The following is a 25,623-nucleotide window of genomic DNA, read 5'->3' as shown; positions in this document are numbered from 1 at the left end:
TAACGGGAGTGCACTGTATTTGGCAGCATCTAACTACACTTCACATCTTTCAGTATACCGGAAAGAATATTTTCACTTGAGCATTTTTTTTTGCGCTCTGCTGAGTAAGATGTATTTTGTGTTTTTAATTCTGCTGAATTAGGATATTCCATAGCAGTAAATATAATAAGCAAATTAATTTGCATGCTTCTATTTTTGCACTAGTTTCTGGTCGCGCAAAATGCGCAAAAATTTCCACACTGCAGAAAATTTCCACTTTTACAGTACATAGATTCTGCTGCACATGTCTCAAAAGAGTTACTTAAAGGTACATGGACCCATGACTCAAGAGGGCGCTGTTGCATGGGAGTGAATAAAATTAAATCACACAATGGACTTAAAAAGGTTGAAATAGTCAATCTCTGTTTGTCTCTTCATTCTGCCTTTGTTCCAGGTTGGTTCAGCCTAATACGTACGGATTCTTCAAAGACGTAATTTGCGTGCTAGATAACCAAGGAAGATGGTGTAAATATATGCTCTACTTTAAACTGGTGTTAAATGGATTTACATCATTGATCTTCTTAACCCGTTGGGTACGAGTCCCGGGTATACTCGGGTGGGTGTCTATGGGAAATGCGTGTTGTAGCAAAATCAGTCCGTCCTCAACGGGTTAACGAAGGTTACGTCGATCATCATGCCATCCAACAATGCCCTCTTGAATCCTGGGTCTGTGTACCATTAAATGATTTATAAACCTGTACAAGTTGTTTAAGTACTGGTACTTGATAAAGAGAGTGATCACAGGGGGTTTGGGGGCTGGCCATAGGTGTACACCAGACAGCACTTCAGAAGCAAAATAACTATAACCATACAGTAGAGATCTGAAACCTATTTCCCCACTGGAAATATTTCGTTTTTGTGACTATCAGTAAGGTCGAATGCAATTCAAAATTTAAGCTCTTGAATTTGAAAACCTTTGTTACATGGTACATTTACTCTGTTATCCACTTTTCACTGGACTGTAATATCACACTTTGTTATAAATCTGGTGAAAATTGTAATTGCTGACAATACTGTTAATATTACCTAAAAAATAAAAAGGATCTAGCTTTGAACGTCAGCTGTGCATAACATTCAAGTCACATTATTGTGTGAAGGAACCTTCAAACATAAATGCTTTTCATCTTACAGTAGCTGTAGAAAAGGCCATAACTTTGAAAACAAGTAGAGTAGAAGGAAGTATTTTCCCTCTAATCCTCTATGCAAAGTTTTGGTCTTCACACTAGATACACAGGTAAAATCTCGTTAGTTGTTACCAGCAACACGAATAAGAATGCGGGCCACTTCCCTGCCTATTAAACACTTATTCAGTATATATACCTAAACTAGACATATCGCTACGGCTACTGATATGCCTCCGCCATAATGCATGGTTCTCCTAATAGGTCTATAGTACAATGTCTTGACAATGTGTGATGACAGTTTCACACAACTGGCAAAATATTAAAAGGACAGGTTTGACACAAATGTGCTGAATGTTCACTTTCCTAGAACTAGGTTCAATTGGATGAATGATTAAAATGTCAGAGTGCAGGTATTTGGGGAACTGATGATTTTTACTTGACTTTTGACCCTTTTATAAGTTTATGCATTGAGTAATTTTCAAGGTATTGAGGAAAAGTATAATTTCAGTATCAAATGGGAAAATAGCATTATCTAAACCTGGCCTTTGACCTTTGACCTCACAGTTCCAAAGAGAATCACTGTTAGGTTGAACATGCATAAATATTTAAGTTTCATGATGATACCTGGAGTTACTTTCGAGATATGGAGGAAAAAGTGCAATTTAGCACTTTCACTTGACCTTTGACCTTTGACCTTTGACCTTTTGGCAAGAAACTTCCCCAAAAATATATATTGGGTAATACATGCCATACATCAAGTTTTTAAAAAAAAAACCTTCAGGCATATTGCATTCTAAGGAAAGTAGTGATATTTTGAGGAGTTGACCTTGACCTTTGACCCCCTGACCTTTGACCCACGACCCCAACTTCCCTAGATAATCACTGCCCATCAGTACAAGCATATATACTACGTTCCATGAAGATACCTTGAACCATTTGCGAGATATGGAGAAAAACATGAAATTTCAATTTTTTTTTCACAAAATAACCTGTGACCTTTGACCTTTGACCCTGTGACCCTAAAATCCACACAAAGTATTATCCCCCAAGGATATACCCTCATACCAAGTTTGATGTAAAACCACCACACGGTTCTTGAGATATCGACAAAAACAAAACGGGACGGACGGACGGACGGACGGACGGACGGACGGACGACCCGAAAACATAATGCCTCCGGCCACTTCGTTGCGGAGGCATAAAAAAAGAAAGAAAGAAAAGAAGCATGTTGAGCTATGTTAAGATTTCATCACTCTTCCACGCACATGAGAATTTGAACTGGGTTTTGTTTTGACAGGAGTGAGGTCGTGCTGTAGTCAGGCTCCCTTTGTTGCCATGGTAACACCTCACCATAATTGTTGCATGGCAAGGTATAGGTGTGCTCTGTCATGCATGCGCTCTGCGATCAACATTGCGAGGTCATGTCGAGGTCACAGGCATTAGCCCATCCTGTTGTCTGAAGTTTCAGTTTTAGACACAGACAACTGCAAAACAGAGCAAGGCTTTGTGACACTCCATTTGCATTATCTACACACTGTTGTTAATCATGTATCTGTCTTCTTCTACAACAAATTACCAGTTTTCAGCAGTGTGTTAAACTTTTCTTTCTGTGTTTTGAGGCAATATGGAAAGTTCAAAACTTTGGGTTTCTTTTTATTTCTATTTTAAAGATTCTCCCATAGTACAATGAATATTATAAGCCAGCTGACATCACTGAGGTTTTTCCACTGCATTTCCCAACATACTGTTAAGAGGCAAACAAGATTAAATGATAACTGCATTACATCGAATCTGCGGCTGGTAAAAAAATGAAGGAAGGGAGGATGTTTCTGGTGCAGCAGTTAATGGTCACCCTGCTTTGTGAATACCACAGGTATGTCGAAATATCACCTCTTCCCTATAGGGCCTACATCATTATGGGCAGGAAGTGAGCTGTCACCTTTGACCTCTGTGAAGAGACTCTAGGAATGTCTCAGAGAATCCCCACTCTCTGGTTGATCGCTGTGAACAAATCTTGTGTCCACAGGCACAACTTGATTGCCTTGTAGTTTCTGTGTTTTGGTTTTTGTTTTTTTTATTCATTTCTTTCCTTTCTTACATCACTATACAATACATAGGCCACTGCAGCACAGGTTTCATATGGTAGCTGCTCTTGTGACGTGCGTGACCAAATTTTCAAATAGCATTTTACTGCACGAAGCAAGACTGCTATAACATAAATATTGTTTTCAATTTCATGCAACAATAAACCAAGTCTGGAAAAAAAACACCAAAAAACATGACAGTAGCTTTGTGTCATTGGTGAAGAACAGAAAGGGAAATCGAACGACATCACCACATAACAAATAAATACTTTCAAGCTGATTTATCAACGAAGCCTTCTGTACACATATATAATTTTTCATAACAATGCCATATTTTTCTCTGTATTTGCCAAATGACAATGTACAACGTGTACACTGACAATACACATATACACCAATTCATGATGAACTTTGACATGGTAAAGACAAAAACGAAACAAACAAAACAATATAATCATATCTATGTCCTCAGTTTGAATACACTAGTATTGCCTTGCTCAACTTTTAAGTTGAATATCTCAATGAAAAGTAATGTGACCATTTAGTTACATTCATGACTTGGTCTATGCACACCATACAAGCTGAAAAAGGCCAAAGTGGTTCCCATGGTTACGCAATTACTCAGCTCACCCTCCCACAACGATAATCTGAATTCTGGAACAAACAAACTCTCTGACATTACAATTTGTATGTGGACTATGCAATGTGTTAGGCATCATTTGAAAAGTGTTGTAGCAAGTCAACATAAGATTCTGTCGCTTGATAGTTCAGAGAGAGAGAGAGTGTGTGTGTGTGTGTATGTCTGTGTGGGCAGCCCTACAACTGCAATGTGCAATGACTCCGACTGTAGTCCCATGTATGCTTATCTGTGGAGTGCTTCTCAGCTTGAGGAGTAAGTGGTCATGTAAAGAAGTTTACAAGGATAAACAATAATATAGATATCTTGTGTCTTGATCTAAGCTCTTGATATATGTTCATTTTCATTCTTTGTGACTTAAAACTATGTGAGCCATACATGTAGGCGTAATAAGATAGACCACTATGTCGGGTGGCACCTGCTGGGTGATTTGTCCAATTGGTGCCCAAGTGTTGGCATAAATACAACTTGTGAATCCATTACATTCAATAAGGAAGTAATCAAACAAACAGAAAGATATATATCTACACTATATATCATACAATAAGTACTGATTTCATCAATTGACTGAAATAATCGAAAGAGGCTGACCCATAGAAACTACATGTGAGTGGTGTTCTCGTCATTACCTAGTTATGTCTTTCTTTGTTTTTATAGTCTATCACAACAAAACTTAAGGTATACATGTGGATGAGCATGATATGAGTGATGAACTTTCAAACTAAACTCACTCTTCAACCCAGATCGGGCCAGATACAGGATACTCCATAGTTGCCACAAGCCCCTGCAGAGGCTAACATCCTCAAAATTCCATAGCTGGAAAAACAGCAATGCAGTCGTTATGTTAAAACTTTGATGAATGCTACAATTGCTGAATAAATTGAATGTCAGTGACTTATACACATGGAAACAGAGACAATTTTCTCGTCTTCAAAATGACACATAACTTGCTGATGTTCCTCGTTTTTGTCTGCCTATCAAAGGCAGTTGTTTTGAGAGCTGTCCGTCTGAGTGCACTTACAGGTATGTGGAAAGTGGCTGGCCTCCTTGGGTATTTGTGAGGGCACATGTGCTGGCCTGATTTGGGTTGAAGAATCTGTAAGTCTCTGTTATGGTAATAGATGCATGAATAGAAAGACAAAAAGACTGACCAACATCATATTCTGCTGACCACTTACAGTGGACATGACACTTATTTCTACAAATGACTGGACAGAGAGAACTCTTCCATCGGCCATGAATAGCCATGAACTTCAAAATCATGCAGATGAAGGCATAAAAGGCATTTGCATCACAAAAATCATGAAAAGGTGATTTGCTTCTGTTTGGCATCCATATTTCCACAAAAATTGTGACCGTGTGCATTTTACATCTCAAACTCTGTTACTGTCCTACGTGCCTCAAAATTTCTTTGCTGGCTACAATGTATCACTGTCACATGGATGACCGATGATTGAACTGAGCTCTTTCGTGACAGTGGATTCCTCTCACAACATTTGTCGCATACTGCTCAGTTTCATCAGTTGGATACAGATACTTATAGTTATGAGCACTTTCAGCGTGAAGATATATCAGGTCCCAACTGCTCCATATTTAATTGTGCTTTCAATCACGCAAGAAAGTAACCAAACCTGAAGAAGTCAATTTCAGCTTCAAAGTCCAATCCCTTCTGAGGAAGAGGAAAGAGTTGAGGCTCTCATTTCAATAAAGATGCTATGATTAGCAATAAAAATTGTTGATAGAATTGCAATGTCATGTAGCAACATCAAATAAGAAGGCAGAATTTTTTCCATTTCCATGACACCTGCCACTGTAGGAAGAGTTTGCTATCATAGCAACTTTTCACGAAACGGAGCCGAGGGACCTGTTTCACTAAGCTCTAAAATCAATCCAAAGTTCAAGTCCACTGACCCTCGGGAAAATTTTTGATCAATCAGTCCAAAGAAATTAGGACGTGTTTCACGAAGCAATTTGGGAACATTATGTATCTTGTGCCCACCTTGCCACATGCTAGAATACATCTTGAATGCCTATGTATCTTTCCCAGCTAGATCAGGGCCTCATTTAATAAAACTTGTTATCAGTGACAAGTTGCAATAGTTGTTACAAGCTACTGAAATCCTTGCATCTGACTGGCTGAGAGCAAACTTGTCACAGAAATGTGGCAGTTGTCACTGATAACAAGTTTTATGAAATGGGACCCTGATCTGAATCTGTCTTAACTTCAGGTTCCTTGTTTGGCTTGATAATAGTTTCCATGTTAGTGTAAGGGTCCCCTGGCTGCAGGGGTTGAGCCCCTGGGAAAGGCACTTCTCACCCTCATTGCCTATTCCTGTGGAGGGCAATCAAAGCTGTTTGTCCCACAATTGTTTGCTTTATAAAAGCATCCAACGCTTCCTATATGCGGTCACATAAAACAAAAGCTATTCCAATCACATCAAATCTGACCCGCAGCAATATTGTCGATGCGCTTGTGTAACTATAATCAGTCAGTAAGTACTTCAACCTCCCAACCCATGCATGAAAAATCTTATGGGCTCGATAAGTATAAATCTCATCCAGGTGAGGAATGACATTGTAAATCTGTGACTTGTATCCATGAAGTACATACGGGCCAATGTTTTTGGACCATGTGACAACACATCACCTCCTGTGAATTTTTTTACTTGTCAAGATCATAATGGTCAAGTCCTAATGCTTGTGTGCAAGGACTTTGTTGCATACAGCAGTTTTGACTACGGCATGCATTATACATGTAGCATCATGTACACTGCACCAAACATGCTCCCTACAAAGTGAAACATTGCCACGCACCAACTTTTTGCCACTGATCAGACATATATGTATGACACTGCAGGTTACAAGATTTTGTTGACACATCACACTTCCTAATGGCCCTCTTTGTTTAAACTCACTTATTTGTTCTTTTTTCTTCACAGCTGAGTAATGAAATGCAGTATGCATAACCATTATATTACTGAAAATGACTTCAAACAATTCATTTTGCCTACACATTCTCAGAAAGAACTATGTTCTGGAACGAATCCCCCCTCGAATCATTTGGAATTAACAGCCACCATAATTTCAGGGTTTACTCTATCTCATGATTTAGCACATTTGCTTTGGACAGACATCAATTCGTGAACTCCTACTATCCACAAAGGTCTGTGGGAGCAGTGCCACTCACAACTAGTCAAAAGTTGAACCTTGTCAGGCCTGACAGCCGTCAACATCTTAAAACGAGGAAAACAACTCACGCATCACGAGCACATGTTAATCCTTACTGTGCTTTTTGTGCCGAATAGCACGTATCATGTCAGGACTCGAAATCCCACTGAAATGGAGATTCACCTCATCCCCTTTCATCCTTTTTCCGTCATCATGGCCATCCTATTGGACTGAGGCACATTGTTCTGCCCGAGTGGGGTGGCTGACATCATACTACTAGGTTAAGGTTTTGGGGGGATGTCCCGCAGAGGGTTATATTCAAGCCAGGCTCAAGCTCTTGAAGGTCTACTTGCCCTCATTTCTGCCTCTGACTGACTTTTGACATTTTTCATGTACAACACCACAACACATCTTACTTTAAGATACATTTCCTTGTCACCTTAACTCCACGATCAATATTTCCTTTTATTTCATTTAAAGATTAGCTGTCATGCACACTACTGACAGCATTCGAAAGTTTGAGGAATATATCCCTCCATTTAGTTTTCCACGAATAGTCCCAGGGGAGAATTCTAGGAAAAGGTAATAGTTTTATTGATACAAACCTTTACTACCCCAGAGGATAAATATATCCCTTCATTAGTTTTCCACAAATAGTCCTTGGGGTGAATTTTTAGGAAAGGTGATAGTTCCATTGATATAAACCTTTACTACCCCAGAGGATGAAACACACAAATTGGAAAGAGTCCCAGATCCATGTAACATCCAGACCGAACCAGTTCCGTCCCGATTTGACCGCTCCTTGATATATCCCTCCAGTTACAACCACACGGTCTGTCCACCAGGATCCCACCTCCACCCTTGTAAAAGTCTTCAAAGCAGATTAGATAACAATGTCTGCCTCCGCACGGCATAGAACGCATGGGTCAGAGGTCAAAGGATCCAACCCGGGATGCCTTTTAAAGAGTCATGCTGTCCTTGCAACACATTTGTTTCTGTAAACAGGGGCCATCAATAGTTACGGTTCTCACTCTAGCTGCATGTGGATCTCACGGTGATCGATGATGGGGCCAACGTTGGCCACAGGGTCCTCCATCATGATGGCCATGTTGCCCAGGGTGCCGTGGTCGCCCGTGGGCGTCACGGCGGGCGTGTCCTCATTGGACTGGTAAAGCACCTCCCGATCACTCTTGCGGTGGTGGTGGTGGTGGTGATGGTGGTGGTGCAGGGCCTTCTGGCGGGGCGAGTTCAGGGAGATGGCCTCGGGGTTTATTGAATGATTTGGATTCCTCACCCTGGAAACCAAAACAAAGTGGAGCTTTGAAAGAGCTAGAACTTTTATGTCAACAATCCATCCCTGGCTAATTTTTGGTAGGTGCATTCTGGACTTTACCATATCACCACATTCAATTCAAAGTCTTCATTTAAAGGTGTATAAAGCAGACCTGCTCATGAGAGCCAAAAGGTTGCAATTTTAAGTATATTTTCACTTGGAGAAAAATAACCAGTGGATATCGGTTCTAACTCTAATCAAACTTTGACAACTACAAGTTGACCTTGTAGAGAGCATACATGTATTTGGCACTCCGTTTCTCATTTGTGAGTAACAATATGAAAGAAAAAGCTCTCATGCAAAACATTGCAAATTCAATGAAATATCACTATGTATGGCTATCATTATTAGTATAGTGCTTGGTTTAGTTTTGCATCAGAGCATCTCATCAGTGATCATTTGTCCCACCGTGTCCATCTACTGTTTTGATTTTACATAAACCAGCCGCCATAGCATAACAGAGCTGATTTAACGATGACTTAGAAGAACTAGTAACCATAGCAACAGACAGAAATCTTTCAAGCTTGTCACAATTGAGAAGAGGCACAACCAATGTATTAGGAAGACAGGCCCTGATGGTAATGTAGCACCAGGTAAGTAACTCTCTAGAATTTGTAACATAGGTGATAATCTTCTCTTTGACAAATTTATGTCTTTTCTTGTGCAATGAGAATTGCAAAAGTTCATAGACTGTCCTGCAACTATTTTTTTTGAAAGTTTAAGGACTTGTACAGTTGCCTATGGACAGAAGCACAACTTGCTCCAAGAAAATGTTTATGAATTAAGCCCGACTGATCATTTAACCTGTACAGCAAGTGGGTTAGATTTATAATCTCGTCATATTCCGGAAGTGATTCAGGGTGTCTGATTGACAGGTTTAATCTCTGAAATCAGTACTAGGTCATCATGTATGGTAAGGTCAATATCACAGGAAGTGGTTGGCCATCCCTTCATCCCTTCCCCTTTTTCTGTTACGTAATCTATGGATGACCCTTTGTACCAGTGCGGAATGCTGATAGTTTATGTTTACGGGGAATTAACCTCATTTACACTTCTGAATTCAGTGAATGCAGAAATATTAGTAGTACACAATTGGTGAAGCTTGACGAAAATCTGACAACTCCACAAATTTCATTTTTTGATGAAAAGTACACATTCATTCAACTTGCTACTGACATGTTAGGTCTGCTAGTCAAGTCTGCTAAGTTTGATTCCATTGAAGGGAAATTCCATCCTGACATTATGTTACTTTGTGTAAAAGCAGAAAAAACAACAACAGAGTACATTAGTAAACAATTCGGGGGAAAAAATGGACACAAAAAAGTTACGAATTGTAAAAGTTTCGAGAGGAAGACAAATTGACATCTCTGCGTGATTTAGGTGTGAAGTGGCACTCATTTGTTTTGCACACAAAATTTCAATAATTTTCATTTGTCTAAAATATATGGGCACAGACAGAAGATATCTGCTGATGAGGACACATAAGTGTATTACACTAATTTCATACCAAGAACAAGTTTCAGAAAATTTTTCGTAGGAGAAAAAGACAATTGGCAAAATTTGTAGTGTACAAACAGAATGGAAAGCTGCCCAACACCTAGATCACACAGAGGTGCCAAATCGCCTTACTCTCTAAATTTTTATAATTCATGATTTTTTTTAAAAATAGGTGATCTACTTTTCTGATTTTTCTGTTTTTCAAAAAAAAAGCAACATAATATCACGATAGAAGTTAGCCATACCTTCAACACTTTGTCTTACCATCATCTGTCCTTGCAGCCCTGTTTCCTGGTGTTTCTTGAAAAGGTCTGATTGCAATTCAGGGCTAAATGCGACATTTTCTTTCAAACGATACTAACATATACGCCATATATCTAGCAAAGTCTTATTTTTCATGAATCGGGACTTCCTGACAATTTCACTAGTGGTTAAACTCGCAATTTGGGGAACGCAGTAATGAATGAAGAAATGTCTACCTGTACAAATAACATCACATTCATGTTGAGATCACCACTGATATTTTCACATGTTGTCAAATTTGCAAATAGCACCCGTCTCATGAAAAACGCGAAAATAAAAACCTCGTGAAATATATTGCGTATACTGCTTTTGATTAGCATCTAATGCAACCATCTCACCTCTGCAGCAGGAAGATCAGGCCCACACAAACGAGCGAAACAGCGTCGACTAGAACCCAGGCAATCAGGTATGTTGTCTTTGTCTGAAATATAAGCAGAAATGAAGACTGTAGTGAGTAGAATGAAATGCACAGCAATTTTTCTCTTCTTTTTTTTTTTTTCTTTTTAGGCTTATTGTCTGGGTTGAATGCATTGTAAACTTCATGTCGACAGAAAAAGATGTTCATATTCAACACTGTTAGACCATTTCTACAATGAATAAACCTCAAAAATCATCTGCAAGCAATTTGATATATAAACCAAATACATCAATGCCTTATGGTTTTTTTGCGGTATAATAAATACATGTGACAAGTAGAAGTTACAAGGTATTGTATAAGAAAGCTCTTCTTCCAGCCCTATTCTGACATTCAGTCATATGTTCTGACATCAATAAACCAAAAATAAAATATCTGAAGACACTCAGACTGACAGAGAGAGGAACAAAGATTCGCTATTATGTAACTATGTATGTATGTATGTATGTATGTATGTATGTATATATGTATGTCTTAGGCTAACAACATTTTAACCCATATTGCTCATAAATCTTGTCATGGTGTGAAAAAAAATTGGACCTAAAATCATCAAAGCTAATTAATGGAACAGGCACACAGGATCATTTCAGATTTCTTTTTTATATTTTTGCATACTTAGTACAAGCAGGAAAAATAATGATACTTAAAAAAAAATGCTGACTGGCCATTATCAGTTGACACAAGAATTGTGTTGGCCTTGTTGGGAACAAACAGCACTCATCTTTGACTTGGGCAATATATTCCAGAGTCCCCCCCTCAAGACCTCTCTCCCTTCTACGCGTACAGGTATTTTTGCGAATTAGAAGGTGCCAGACATTTTCGCAAGATGTTGATTTTGCGAATTGACACCAACGCTATCTGGCATGTATTGTTAATCTAATGTATGGCGACATTTTCGCGTGTTGTTAAATTCGCGATCCAACTGTGATTCGCGAAATTCGCAAAAATTAAACCCTCGCGAAAATAACCACATATACTGTACAGTAATTGTTATTAACCCTCAGCACGCCAGATTACATTACCTGCACATAGATTTGCGTGTGAGAGTTGTGCACATTTAAGTCAGTGATACAGAAAGAGTTTAATGAACAATTAAACTTCAAACGGTAAGTTCTTGTTTAATTCTACATCGTATGTGTATCAGTCTCACCATGTGCCAGATGGGCGTGTCCACAGTCTGAAGAATGTGGCAAGCACTGGTGGTGACGGAGGACGCCCCCACACACCAGTAGAGAGAGAACAGCCACACTTCATTGATGGTGTAGACATTGGTTGTGATGTTTGCCTGGCTGTAGTCACTGAAATAATGACATGTGGGAGGTAGAGAAAGTCAGAAATTATTAAAAGAAAACTTGAGGGACAAAGAGAGAGAGAGAGAGAGAGAATGAGAGACATGGGCTGGTAAATGTAGATAACTAGAGACTTGTTTAATTCAAAATGGTCCTGTACTTTGGCAAACATGAACAAAAGCAATTTTACAGAGTTCTTAACTCAAAAATAAAACAAAAACAAAGAACATACATGAATTTCTTGAATATTTCAAACTATTGCAAATTAAGAGGCATGCACTTATTTTAATGATGTCATATAGGGCCAGTAGATGATGACATTGACCTTAATTATGAAGGGCATTTCAGAGCATAGAAAATTATATTCTTAGGAATGCCTGCTTCTGCAAACCAGGGGAAAAAAAAAACTTTGATAAAAAAACTCAGGAATTCAAATTACTGATTCATATGTCAAGGCAAGGGTAATTTGTCATTCAGTTGCAATAAAAACTTGACGCAAATCTTTATTTTGAATAAATACACAGTACCCACTGCTATGAGGCATCAGAATCATCAATGGCTATTGGGCGGAAGCTCGATAGTTTTTGAGTGCATATGATGCCTGACTAGCGAGCAGCAGGTCATTGTTCAAGTTCAACTGAAGTACCATTGTATGTATGCCCATGATTTTTATCATGGCTTCTACTAAAAACACTAAATAATAAGTGATTATTCATGTCCATGAATGGCAATTTGTCAATTAGTTGCAATAATAGAGTCAGGAATATGAGGAAGTTTGAATGATCGGCTTTTCAGAACTGCACCCAGCCAGTTTCTCATGCAATGAATTTCTCATACTAAATTAAACTACATATTTCAAGGGAGGGGGATGGAAAGAAGAGCAAATTGATAACCCTTTCCTTATCCAATTACTTATGGCTAAAAAGTATGAATATATGAAGAGTTTTATTGCAAAATGAGCTAAATCCATTCTTAAAGTTGAGATATTTGTGATTACAGCTGCTAAGAAATAAAGAAAATAATTAAAAAATACAGGATATTTTTAATAACTTCTAGAATATTCCTTGTTGTGTTACAATAGAGGTATTACCAGAAAGGTTTAATTTTGCTCTATCTGATGATGGACTTACTTTGAAGTATTCAAAAATGGCCCTTAGTTCATTTTGCAATAAAACTCTTATACAACTGTCACATGACTACATACAAATGAGGGGAAACCGTGAGGGAACTTACAGTATCTGTTTGTCGTCCACCTCAAAATACTCCGCACTGACTTTGACAATGCCCTTCTCATGGAGTTCTTTGGGCACATGACCTCTGCCTTTCACCGCTTGAACAAAACCGGGCGCGACTTGGCGAACATATTCCCTCTTTTTATCTGACAGCCACCAGATCTTGAAATATCAACATTGACACGCGAAAAAAGGAATCAAAATACACTGTCTGCACAAAAACGGAAGACTATGCCGGCAAAGATCTAGATGCTGATCAGTATAAGAGATGAAAGAATATCCACAGTTTTGCACTGCACTTGACTATGTTTCATATTATGCCCATTTGAACATGAAAACAGCAGTGAACTTGACTGTTGATGAATGCGCGTTCCTATTTCTGTGCTAACAGGGCTGATTCTCAAATGTCCAAAGGATTAATAACAACAATGTACCTCAAGTTACTGGGAGGGTAAAACACATACTCCTCTTCTTCAAAGTTGTACAATTTTGGTCCTGAGAAAAAAAAATCTAGGTATTCTGGTAGTGAGTAACCAATATAATGGTTTGCTTTTCATCAAACCTCTCCTCTGATCAATATTTGATATTCATTTGGTTTTGTGACAGGGTGTTTAACCCGTTGAGGACGAGTCCTGAGTATACTCGGGCAAGCATCTATGGGAAATATGTGTCATAGTAAAATCAAACAGTCCTCAACGGGTTAATTGTGCAGATGAAAAACACACTTAGGAGAGATTTGCATCCATGGATGTTGTTGCCCTGGTAACCAACCATACCGGTCCTCCTCACCTGATTCTGATGTATTCCAGAGCTGAGGATGGTGTTCACGACCACTTCAGTCACGTTGTGGCGGAAAGGATGGTTTTCAGGGGTTTCGTAGAGGTCAAAGGTCACACTCCTGTTGTACTTGATCCCGAGTATCATCAAGTCCGACAGTCTCATGACCTTCTGCTCCGCGATCCTCTCTCTCGTTTCTTTCGACAGCGAAGCAACGGTGTGAAAGGGGTCTTTCTGCAAGTAGCAAAGCGGGAAAGGTAGCTCTATTAGCAGACTCTATTCAAATACTCGCCTGTACAAACAAAAATGTTTCTACTTGCTACGTTCGCTTTTGCTGCGCAGAGTGAATCATATAGTATAATCAATGCAGCACTCCATGTTAGCAAGGGTCACAATCAACAGTAGGTCCTTTTAATAGCATTCTACAGAATTATATACCCTAGAATTGAAGACAAATCACTAACATCAATGAATTGAAGTCTGCTTTGAAAAAGCATCTTTTTATGGTATTAACAAACACGAAACTATTAAGTCCCATTGCAAATACATTCTATCATAGTCATTCCTTTTCTTGAGCACATAGGGACATATACACCACATGTTAGGAGCTATCAATGCATTGTTAATTACCATTACTATTATTATTAGCATGACAAACAATTAAATGCACTGTAAACCTTGAGATTTATAGATACTCTTTCTAGTGGTAAATATCTGATATGATGGTGCAATTTTCATGAACCAGCCCATCGTCCACTGGCAGGCAATTCATATTTCATTCTTTTTTTTTTAGGCAAGACAGGATAGTCTGATATTCAGCAGATGGACCAAACCCCATGAAATGCACCAATAGATGTTGTTGTCATGGTAACCACACCATAAATCCTTTGAATCCCAAACATTTGGAAATTGATATGAATTTAAGCACCAAGAGATGGTTTAGATAGTTATTTTCCCAATCATTATGCTCTTCCAGGACCAAAAAAAACCACACAAGGTCCAACATGGGTGAGAGATTAAGATGGATCACAACCAAGAACACCAGCAGGGAAGGGGTGGGGGAGGGGGTGGTTCTCCTGGTCTACAGGGGTGAGAGGGGCTTCAAATACCTTCAGGAACCAGGAGCCTGCGTCTAGCTCCTTCAGCTCCATCCAGGTGAAGAGCTCCGGCCGCCGGTCAGTCCTGTTCGGGTACAGCTCGGCCACGTTGGTGGTTCGGTCCAGCCGGTCATCATGCATCAAGAATGGGGTACCATCCCAGCTAGGAGGGAGAGAGAGAGTGAGAGATAGGTGCAGAGATGCTGAGAAGACGATAATGATGTAGCCCAAAGTTCCTTGCCATGGCTATGAACATATTAAAAACACAAATGAAGTTGTACACATACCCTTTTTCTGTTGTTTTGTTTTGTTTTGTTTTGTTTTGTTTTGCTTTGCTTTTATGACATTATTCACCATTGCATGGTACAAACATGAGTCAACATGGTGTGTGATATTTAATTAACTCTTCTCTGGGGTAAACAGTTTCCATTAGCATGTAGACTGCTTTTGCACCTTTGAAAAGTAGCTTCTGCCACTTGCAAGACATTCAGCAAAGGGGGTGGGTTCTCTTACAGAAATGAGTTCAGTGAATTCTTAAACTTTCAGCCCCTGAACTGCCCGCAACCATTCTTAGGGGTGTACATACAGTATACATGTTGTTAATAGGTGTGATACGGTACTGTGCATGAAAATATATGTATGTCTTTGCTTGTTCTGTATCACTCCTTTTTCAATCTAATCTCTGTGAATGTGTCATCAATTCATCTAAACCCACGCAAAAGATCTGTCAGATTTAGTGTATACTTCATTGAGGTTGAGGTCGACATTGCAAGAAACCTCTCCTTGCTATTTAAGGGAAATATGGTGGCTCATCATGAAATGATGAAATTCTTTGCTATAAACAATACCTCACTTCCAGAACAACTGGCTTGTTCTGCTCTTGTTGATTTCTCACATATTTCGGAGTCACATATTTTGGATTATACGGGACTAGGACAAGTAAACTTCATTTGTTTAGTCTGACTGCACTCAATCTGTACTGCATCTTGTTAACAGATGAAATAGTTCTGTCCTCAAATCCTGGACATGAGGATAGCCATCCGTCCTTCAGACAATTTGCAACTGAATGAAAAGTGAGTCACACTTTGTTCTTCAGCCGTAGGAAGTGATGAGGTGCTCCAGGGGGGATGGGTTTGAGACTTGAGGTCAGCAGTCACTCATACTGTACAGCTGACATACTGTAATACTGTAATGCACATCAAACCCTAAATATCTTCTCTCCATCGTCCCCCCCCCCCCCCCCCCCACACACACACACATCATTTCTGGCATTATGAGATGTTGCATCTGTGTATAATCTTTGGCATCACTACAAAGTCTCATGTTAAGCACCAAATTAAGTGACCCTGGGTGCAAAACAGATGGAAAATTTCTTGTTAGTCCTCCACTTCTCTTCTCCACGTTATTTATTTTTCTAATAATATTTCTTAGAAGAAAGGAGTGGCTAGAACCTGATTAGACATTTTGATGGAAAGGTCCCTTGCTGCAAAATGGAATGTTGCAAAGTTATACATCCATATTGAAAATGTAAAAGAGGAGTACAATGTGTATGATATCAGTAAAAAGAATAAAGGTGGGGGGGAGGGGGTGGATGGGAACAAGGACAAATCACGGAATCCCAAACACAGCCAGCATCAGTCAAATGGCGTGGAATATCCTGAAGAAGTTACCTCAATCTGACGCTGCTTTCAAATCCGTACACGCTGTGATTGGCTGCTGTCTCAAAGGATATCCTGGTGTTCTCAGGTGCAATCTGGATTAAGTAGAACGAGTAAACACAAAACGATAAGCAAACTGATGCTGATGTTGTTGAACATGTGATTATGCATAAGAAAACCTGCTAAAAGTTGCGGGGGTCGATTCTGAAGCAGTGCTGTAATTATACATTTTGTGGCAACAAGGGGAAGTTTTGATTTCCAGCCAAATTCAGCAGGGTAACAGTTTATTGTAGTGTTTTTACAATCTTTGTTTGACCCATCTTTTTGCTGTTACAACTTAATTTCTCTGTGAGCCAGGGCAGATAACAAGGACTAAATTGACCCTTAACTTCAAAGCCTCTGTTTTGTTTAAAGCAACATACAGTTTGGTTTTCCAATTTTTCATTTAGTGGGTTGGGAACATCTCATTTTGACAATTTATCTATCATTTCAAACATGAGAATTTGCACTGTCCAGAAATTAAAAAAACAAAACAAAACAAAATGTACAACTTGTGACAGAAAAAAAAAAATGTCCCATGTCATTGAAATGTGTTACTAAGGATCAGTTACAAATTCATGGGCTTTTGATAATTACACAACGACAACAACAAAAGTGGTACATGTCCAAAATGAGGTCTCAATGAAAATGAATGTTTTCTTTTTCTACCTAATGAAATATTCACAGAGCATAATAAAAATCACACACAAGAAACACAACATCAAATACCAGAAATGTTCATTTTGGGAGTTGAACAAGAAGGGTTTAAACTCAAAAGCACACTGACCTTTCTGTTTGTAATTTTTCAGTGATAACTTTTTTTTTTTCCTTTGCCCTGGATCACATTTCCAATTCTCACATTACTGACGGACACGGAAATGAACTTATCAACACTTGCTGTGCGGTTGCATTCTAATCTTGTTTTTTTTTCCCCCTTGAATTCATGTGTTACAGCACTGTTTGCGATGGGGACTCTGTCCTTGCTTGAGATGAAAACAAGTTCAAAATTGCTGAAATAGACGGAAATTTAGCTTACAAAGTAGCCCCTGGTTGGGCATCAAATTGGGCGATGGATTGAATCCAAGTGCATAATGAGCGTAATCAGCGGCATCAAACACTCAGGAAATTCAGCCAGCCCGACAGGCAGCGGAATATCAGCACCCTGTAGCTTTAATTTTCATGTGTGGCTGACACAAATAGCTGCCTTGGCACCGACTCCTACGGCAATCTTTTAACCCTGCAGTCACCCCTAAAACATGTCTGTTGATGTAGCTCCGAACTACTTTCTGTTCTTTCTATTAAGTGCTTATATTGAAAAGCACATGAGCAAGAATTAAAAACAAAATTAATAGGTCATTGTGTTTTTTTCTCTTTTGTTTCCCTTTTTACGTTGGTTTGTTTTGTTACAGATTACCATGAACAACTACATGTACTTAAAAGAACAAACTAATAAAAAAATCTCCATTGTCTTTCTCTTAGACCACAAAACCAAGATGAATCTGGGTACAATAAATCTCTGAGAAGTAATGGGACAGAATGAAAATATTGCCACATCAAAAACTATCGGCAGGTTTTGGGGAGATGGCTGAAAGCAGAGCCAGGAGCGAAATAAAAGAGATTGACTTTTTGGTCAAATGTGGCCTAAACTCATCAAGTTTCCCAAATCCACATTTTTTTTGTTTGGTGCTGTATCCTTGTATTAGAATTTTTACTAGTCAATGACAATGTTTCATATGTTTGAAAAAATTCATTTCAGCCCTTTGTGGTTCACGTATGACTGTTTCCATTTCTGTTATAGAGTGTTTTTTTTTTCAAAAGTCTCTTCATTGCTACATTTGTAACAAATATTCTCACACTGGCAACACATTTTGCGAGATCCGAATATGGTCCAATCCAGGGGGAACTTGCTTGAAGTAGAATTCCTTGATTTATTCTACTAGCTCCGACAACAACATTGGCATAACACATGACATGGAAGGGAGTAGACACATAAGGATTAGGATGGCATGAAATGACAGATATACATGTACATGTGACAGTAGTACGGTAAAAACCAGAAACATACCCGGCACAAAACTTTCGTGACTTTGAGCCAACAGCCTTTTTCGCAGCATGAAACTTGCATTGGAATTCAATGCACCGTGCATTCAAAACCTTTCACGTGCATTTTACTTTCGCAAATCTTGGCTCCTTGTGAAATTTATGAAAGATTCCTCCACACAAAAACGTCTGGTTTCACAGTAATCAAAAGAGTAAAAAAAAAACAAAAAAAAACCTCTCAACAAACAAAGATGACTGCGAGAGAAAGAGAGAGAGAGAGATGTGACTAGGAGACAGAGACAGGGAGAGCTGCAATGAGAAAAAGAGATGAAGGAAAAATTGAGAGACAGAACGAGGAGATGAGAGGAGACCAATGCCACAGTCGTACCTGCTCCGCTCCTCCAAGCCCCATTAACAGGGGCTTGGGAGGAAGGTCGCTCCTCTGGGCAACACACGGGACGTCCATGAAGAGGGGGATGATGTAGAAGAAGACCATGATGGCGACGTAGGACAGGAACATCAGCGTCCTCACGACTGGCGTTGAGAAACGGAGAGATAAGACCATGGAAGAGATGGGAAGTTCAGAGAGATGTTTTGAAATGCTAAACAAATTCAAGTTCAGCAGATTTAAATCTTTGTTTTCAATGGTCATTACAATAGGACTTAAATTCTGTGTAAATAAGGGTAGTGGGTAGTTTATTAAGAGCGTATATGTAGGCATGGTCATCTCATGGTATAGGAGAGACAGCATTAATCTATTAAGCAGTCTGGGTTCAAACCTCTCTTAAAGGGAAGCAGTCCTGAGATTTTCACTGTACTGATAATTAAGAAGAGTAAAAAATATAACCTTTCACCAATTTATACGCTTGGACATCAAAAATTGTCTCCATACGTGATTTTTAAAAAATAATTCCTGCAAGCGATCGTGTAAGAGCCTGCCAAAAGGTGCAACGTCATTGATGCCCTACTCTCAAGTTGACAGCCGTGCCTCAGAAAACCAATTTAAGTGTTCAAAATGATTATATCTGATTTTGTCGTAAAATGTGACAATATGTGGTTTTATTATTTCAAACAAAATATTTCAAGCTTATTTATATATACAATTAATATAAAAATAAATAGTAAAAATGTATTTATAAATAACTAGGGAGCGTACGCATGACGAGCAGAACACCGCTGGAAAGAGTTGTGCATCGATGACGTATGACTCTCTGCCAAGACTTACTCATTTGCAGAGTCACACTTTTTTAACCGAAATGTACGAGCTTATTTGGTGATTTGAAAGTTTGTTTTTGATGAAAGTAGTTCATTTGAGGTACCAACAACAACATATTTTTTTTTTATTTCGTGAGGACTGCGTCCCTTTAAAATGCCATTTTAGCCCATTTTCATGGCAATAAAACTGAACAGCATTCACCAAGACATTATTTTACGTTTCATTTCAAATATTGTTCTTCATTCTTGAATAGATAAAAATCATGACAGTAACTAACTCTGTCCTGATATATCTGTTTTTAAACAATAGTATTCCAAATTAGAAAGGGGCATTATAATCATGTATACCATTGTTTAGAGGAATACAGCCCTTGATAACATTCTATGCCACCTATAGTACAACAGTTTTTTTTTAATAGATTGGTAGTTTTTCATTATTACTGTCATTATTCTTCCTGATCTGTCACACAGCTTTCCCTACCAGACACTAACAAGATTTACGAGAAGAAAGAATGTGAGTCTCGGCACAAGCATTGCTTCTAACGAGGCATGTCATTATGATAATGCAACGCCACAACGATATAGTAATCAGCCTAAACCACTGTGGTCAGAGGTACTGTGGGAAAACTTAATAGGATGTTTGGTGAGTAGAGAATCAACATGGGTGAACAACGTCATGATACAGTACATTGACTGCTCATGATAGCTGTCTGATGGCAAATCTAGCGAACACTTCATTAGGCTGATGGGAAATCGATGGTGTGTAACGATAGCATCTCCTTCATAGGGTTCCCTATCACGACGGAAGAAATGGCAGACTTCTGAGTTTTCTGCTCAATTGACCTCATTTCCTGGAATTAAAGTCTATGAAGCCTACATGATGAGATGTCTCATGGGAAAAAAGAGTTCAGGAAGTGGCAAAAACAGATTGATACAGCCACAGAATACAAACAAGACCATTACTGTGATCAGGGTTGACACAAGGAAGTAAATATTATTTGACTACATACAACTATACATTTTCATTTTCTATCTACATGTATGTTTACATAGTAATGGACCATTCTAATATTCTTCGCTGTAATACTTGTTTAATCAGACTACACACTATGTTTTGCTGTACGTTGAGCACCTAGGTACAGTGCATGTATATTTCTTTGTTCAGTATCATTATCATTATCATTTTTTTTTTAAACTAATAATCAACATCATTCATATCATTGTCATAATGTCTATGCAAACTGTGTCTTACTTTTTCACCACAAATGTTTGGGTTAACATTATATGGTAATAGATTTCAAATAGTTTGAGAAAAAATATTCCATCAAACGCTATTGATACTGCCTTTACAGCCTTCTCGTTGCCAAGCACAAATATTCTTGAATCACACTGGACTCTGAGATACACGTATGCTTGCATGTTTCACATCCCTAAATAATCAACTCTGAATTATACATTACATACATTATACATTACAAGTTCACTACGAACAAGTATACAAGTTACCTGAGTGATCTGTTCTGTACCACACTCCCGCAAAAGGCCACGTGAGGGTTGTCAGGACAACAACCAGCACAATCTGGAGTATTGGGGATGTAACCTGGAGGAAAATAAAGCAAGAAGAAGAGCCGACATATAATCAAGCTCAATACAGGCAATTTCAACTACACTGGTAATAGCACTCAGTCAACTGGGATGCTTTTGCCTCTTTATGTGACCACTGCACACCACAAAATGGGCCATCAGTGCACTTTTGTGAAGTTCACTGGTCTTGACCTTTGACCCACTGTCCACACAATAAATATTTTCCTGATTCATGGACATCCATCTCTTCACGCCAAATTACCACTGATCTTCCTTGCTGAATTCTCGTTGTGCAATGACATTCTTGGATACAAGTGGGTGACCATTGATCTTGACCTTTCAACCTTTACCATTTCATCATAATTGTCAATTTTCATCCTTCTTCCCAAATCATATCACTTTCGGATGTTCCCACCCGAAGTCATTGTTACAAATTGACATCATTAGGCCAAAGTTCAGTGAACTTCGCCCTAGCAGGAATTTACTGTAAATCTGATCATAGTGCATCCATACCTCATGTAGCATACGTACTGATGGTACATGAATGGCAAGCATCAAGAAAATCCGCACAAAGGGGTTTTTTTCCCCCCTAAAACATGCCACAATCACAAGATCTGGGGCAGACAGACAGACAGAAAGACAGACAGACAGACAGACAGAGAACCTGAAAACATATAATGCTTCTGGCACTCTGCCGGTGGCAGCTGAAAAGAAAAGAAAAGAAAAAAAAAAAGCCTTTTGTGACTGGTGTCTTCAATGACAGTTCTCAAACGATCAAAGCCACACTCATACCCTTCACATCTTCTGCTGGGTAAACTTTAACCCTTTGAGGACGAGTCCCAACTATACTCTGGCAAGCATCTATGGGAAATGCGTGTTGTAGCAAAATCAAACCGTCCTCAATGGGTTAGAGGTAAAACATAATTTTCAGAAGGTGTCATATTTCATCTTCCACCATTCTGAGTTTACTTGCAATACATCATAAGGGTCTACCAAGAAATATTTCTGGCCGAGTTATGCAATTTGCCAGGATGATGAGCTGTTTGGAGTATTTTGAGATCTAAAGACTAAAATAATTTCAATCATATGCATACAACTTTTATATCTGAAGAGCCCTCCCCATTCAGTAGAGGGTATCAAGTAGAATGTTACAGATGGATCATCATGCCCTAGCGATCATTAACTCCCAATAAGAAAGCTGTGTGCAATTCACTCTCGCAAGGAAGATCAATGGATACTGCTATGGCCTGATTTGTATCGTCGATCATCAATTATCAAACTCCACGTAGAAACCACACTATCGTTTTAAGTTCTCAGTTTGCAAGAATGTCAGCGTAGCTTTTTGGCTAATATTTCACATTTTCGTGTTGCCCAACTGAAATCAAGATAACCCAGTCTTACAGTGTATGTCACACACTTCACTTTAATACACGTCATATACATTGTATGTGTACCCATTAGAGCAAAAATTGACAATTTCTGCAAGTACATGATGATTATGTTTTCCCCTTTAAATCATGATAGTGAACACCATCTTTAGGGAGTGTGGAGGTGGCAGAGAGGAAGACGACACCCTTGGATGGTGTGTCACGTTCAGCATGTGCTCTTCTCTATCTCCCGAAATGCATTTTACATGAAACGTGCCTGCAACTGCTCCAGCTCCAGCTACGCACGACACGCATTTCAGCCTTCCCTTGCCCACTTCAGCTTGAACTTGTCACATTTAAATGTCAGCTGATTGGCACTCAGCGTCCTATATTGTTCAATCTCGGCATGATGGCTGTCATCCAATTGCGAGGCACGGGGCGAGATTGCATTGATCTTTTGGAAAATGTGGCAATGCATTTGCAGGCTAGCACGCTGGCATGTTCCCTGGCAACTGAAATCAATTACATCCTGTTGTTATATGTCAATTTGAAAATGCATTGAATTCAAATCACTGTCTCCATGGCAACCAGTTTTGATAAATCTTTTGCTATAAATCCCATGGTAATGGATAACCCCTTTATGGTCTTACATGGAAACAGGCATTACTGCACTGAACATAGGTATATTGCAACATTTAATCAACAACAGGATTATTGCTTTAAACTTGAATGGACATCACAGAAAAACCTTATACCCTAAGGAGAAAAGATGACAACTGTATTGTTTGTTGATAGTGAAACAAAATGATACAGATCAGTCCATATTTGATAGAAATCACACCAACATCGTGCGAGGTAGTTACTTGTACATCCCTTTAATGGGTTGTGAGTCATCTAAACAAGGCGTACTTGTGGGCAGAGAGGGTGAGCTGTCTGGGTCGTATGATCATGATAATGCTTGCAATATATTTTCCTGAGATTTTTTTTTTTTCTTAAGAAGAAGAAAAAACGTCATTGGTTTCCATCTTTTCCTTATAACCATTTCCATCCTATTTCTACTGAAAACATTTCATTGTCACCGCACATATTGAAGAAATGTACATTGGTTTTCATCTTTTCCTTATAACCATTTCCATCCTATTTCTACTGAAAACCATTTTAATGTCAACATACATATTGAAGAAATGTAATTGGTTTCCATCTTTTCCTTATAACCACTTCCATCACATTTCTACTGAAAAGCATTTTAATGTCAACATACATATTGAAGAAATGTACTAGTAATTGGTTTCCATCTTTTCCTTATAACCATCTCCATATTATTTCTACTGAAAAGCATTTTGATGTCACCACACATATTGGCATCATCTACCATGGTGACAACTGACTCCTTCCAACAACAACAACAACAACAACAACAACAACAACAACAACAACAACAACAACAACAACAACAACAACAACAACAACAACAACAACAACAACAACAACAAAGAGAAATGAAATGACTCTGTCTTGATGTACACAACGTAAACAAGGGGTATCAGATTATGGTAAGGCATCCAAGTTGTGCTGACCAATATTGCCATTCTGTGGCATGCATATGATGACATGTGAGACAAAAGGAATCTAAAGGTCATGACTACTATTTCATTTGTCAAATTGTATTCCAATGTTCATCGCTCTATTGCTCATATGACATTGGATATCCTAGGCAACTACCATAATCATAGTACTCACTACATCAAAAGGGTGGATTACTGAATTTTCTATCCACTACTGCCTTGTATTATCTAATGTTAGCACTAATTGTCATTATTACATTCTGCAGTGAGAAAAACCAAATGAAAGTCCTTAAACTTTTTGGTATGGTTTACTCATCTTCAACTGCCTTGAGCTTGGAAAATAATATTTTTGAACACAAGTTGTGCATTCCAACTTGGATATCAACTTACAGTACATCAATTCGGTAACATTAAGACATAATTCACTTCATTTTTCTCTTAAAGCACTAACTCCATACAATGAAGTGCTTTCATTGAAAAATGGTATAGATACAATCAATATTTCTTACGGAGCACCCTGCATTTTGATGAACTTTGCCCAACAAATATCAGACCCTCCCTTCGGCGACATAGTATGACGCCTGCAGACTTGCTTCTGCATCACCAAACTTTTACTGAAAACGAAAATCCGGGACAATAATCCCCCCAAATCTGACCAGGGTCCAGGATCGAAGCGCCATGGCACGTGACTGTCTGATTGCTACAGGAATCATTCAGGAAACTAGGCGCATGCATAGCAAAGTGTACCAGCATCTAGGGTTTACAAGGCTTCAAGCAATCTCCAATCCATTTTCCAGTTGGCTTGGATAAATGGAGCAGAATCCAATAAAGGGAAAGTCAAAATTTAGCTAAAATTGGACAAAAGCCATGATGTCACTTTGTCCCAAAACGTAAACTTGTCCTCCTTCTTTTGAAGTCAACTTCTCAATGAAATTGAGTTTCACTGTCAGCTTGGGGGGGGGGGGGTGAGGATCCATAAAACATATTTTTATTGACAAATAGCCCAATGACTACGGGGACCATATACATGTAATATTTCTTATCATGAGATCTGTGGAGATGAAAAAATAGTGTCAAAGTTCATTTTGGCATGGACGGTATCCCTCACTTACAGAAATCTTGGCTATGATTCTGCGACTCTCCCGCACATCAATATAGTA

At 38.8% G+C, this 25,623-nt stretch overlaps 1 protein-coding gene across 1 annotated transcript in view; it reads right to left on the bottom strand.

The window, feature by feature from the left end:
- Positions 1-8,079: 8,079 nt before the first annotated feature.
- LOC139709549 (glycerophosphodiester phosphodiesterase domain-containing protein 5-like) overlaps positions 8,080-25,623 on the bottom strand; it is a 35,699-nt gene continuing 18,155 nt past the window's right edge. The window contains exons 4-12 of the mRNA XM_071621506.1: positions 21,454-21,547; positions 19,121-19,266; positions 16,666-16,748; positions 15,008-15,158; positions 13,911-14,132; positions 13,123-13,283; positions 11,751-11,898; positions 10,524-10,606; positions 8,080-8,347 (exon numbers count right to left, since the gene is read on the bottom strand). Coding sequence (XP_071477607.1) covers positions 8,080-8,347; positions 10,524-10,606; positions 11,751-11,898; positions 13,123-13,283; positions 13,911-14,132; positions 15,008-15,158; positions 16,666-16,748; positions 19,121-19,266; positions 21,454-21,547 — 1,356 coding nt within the window. The remainder of the gene's footprint in view (positions 8,348-10,523; positions 10,607-11,750; positions 11,899-13,122; positions 13,284-13,910; positions 14,133-15,007; positions 15,159-16,665; positions 16,749-19,120; positions 19,267-21,453; positions 21,548-25,623) is intronic.

The sequence above is a fragment of the Diadema antillarum genome, unplaced genomic scaffold (genome assembly GCF_040938485.1).
Source record: "Diadema antillarum isolate AM-2024a unplaced genomic scaffold, OU_Dant_1.0 seq00001449_RagTag, whole genome shotgun sequence".
NCBI classification, from domain to species: domain Eukaryota; kingdom Metazoa; phylum Echinodermata; class Echinoidea; order Diadematoida; family Diadematidae; genus Diadema; species Diadema antillarum.
This window is presented reverse-complemented; position numbering and strand designations above follow the sequence as displayed.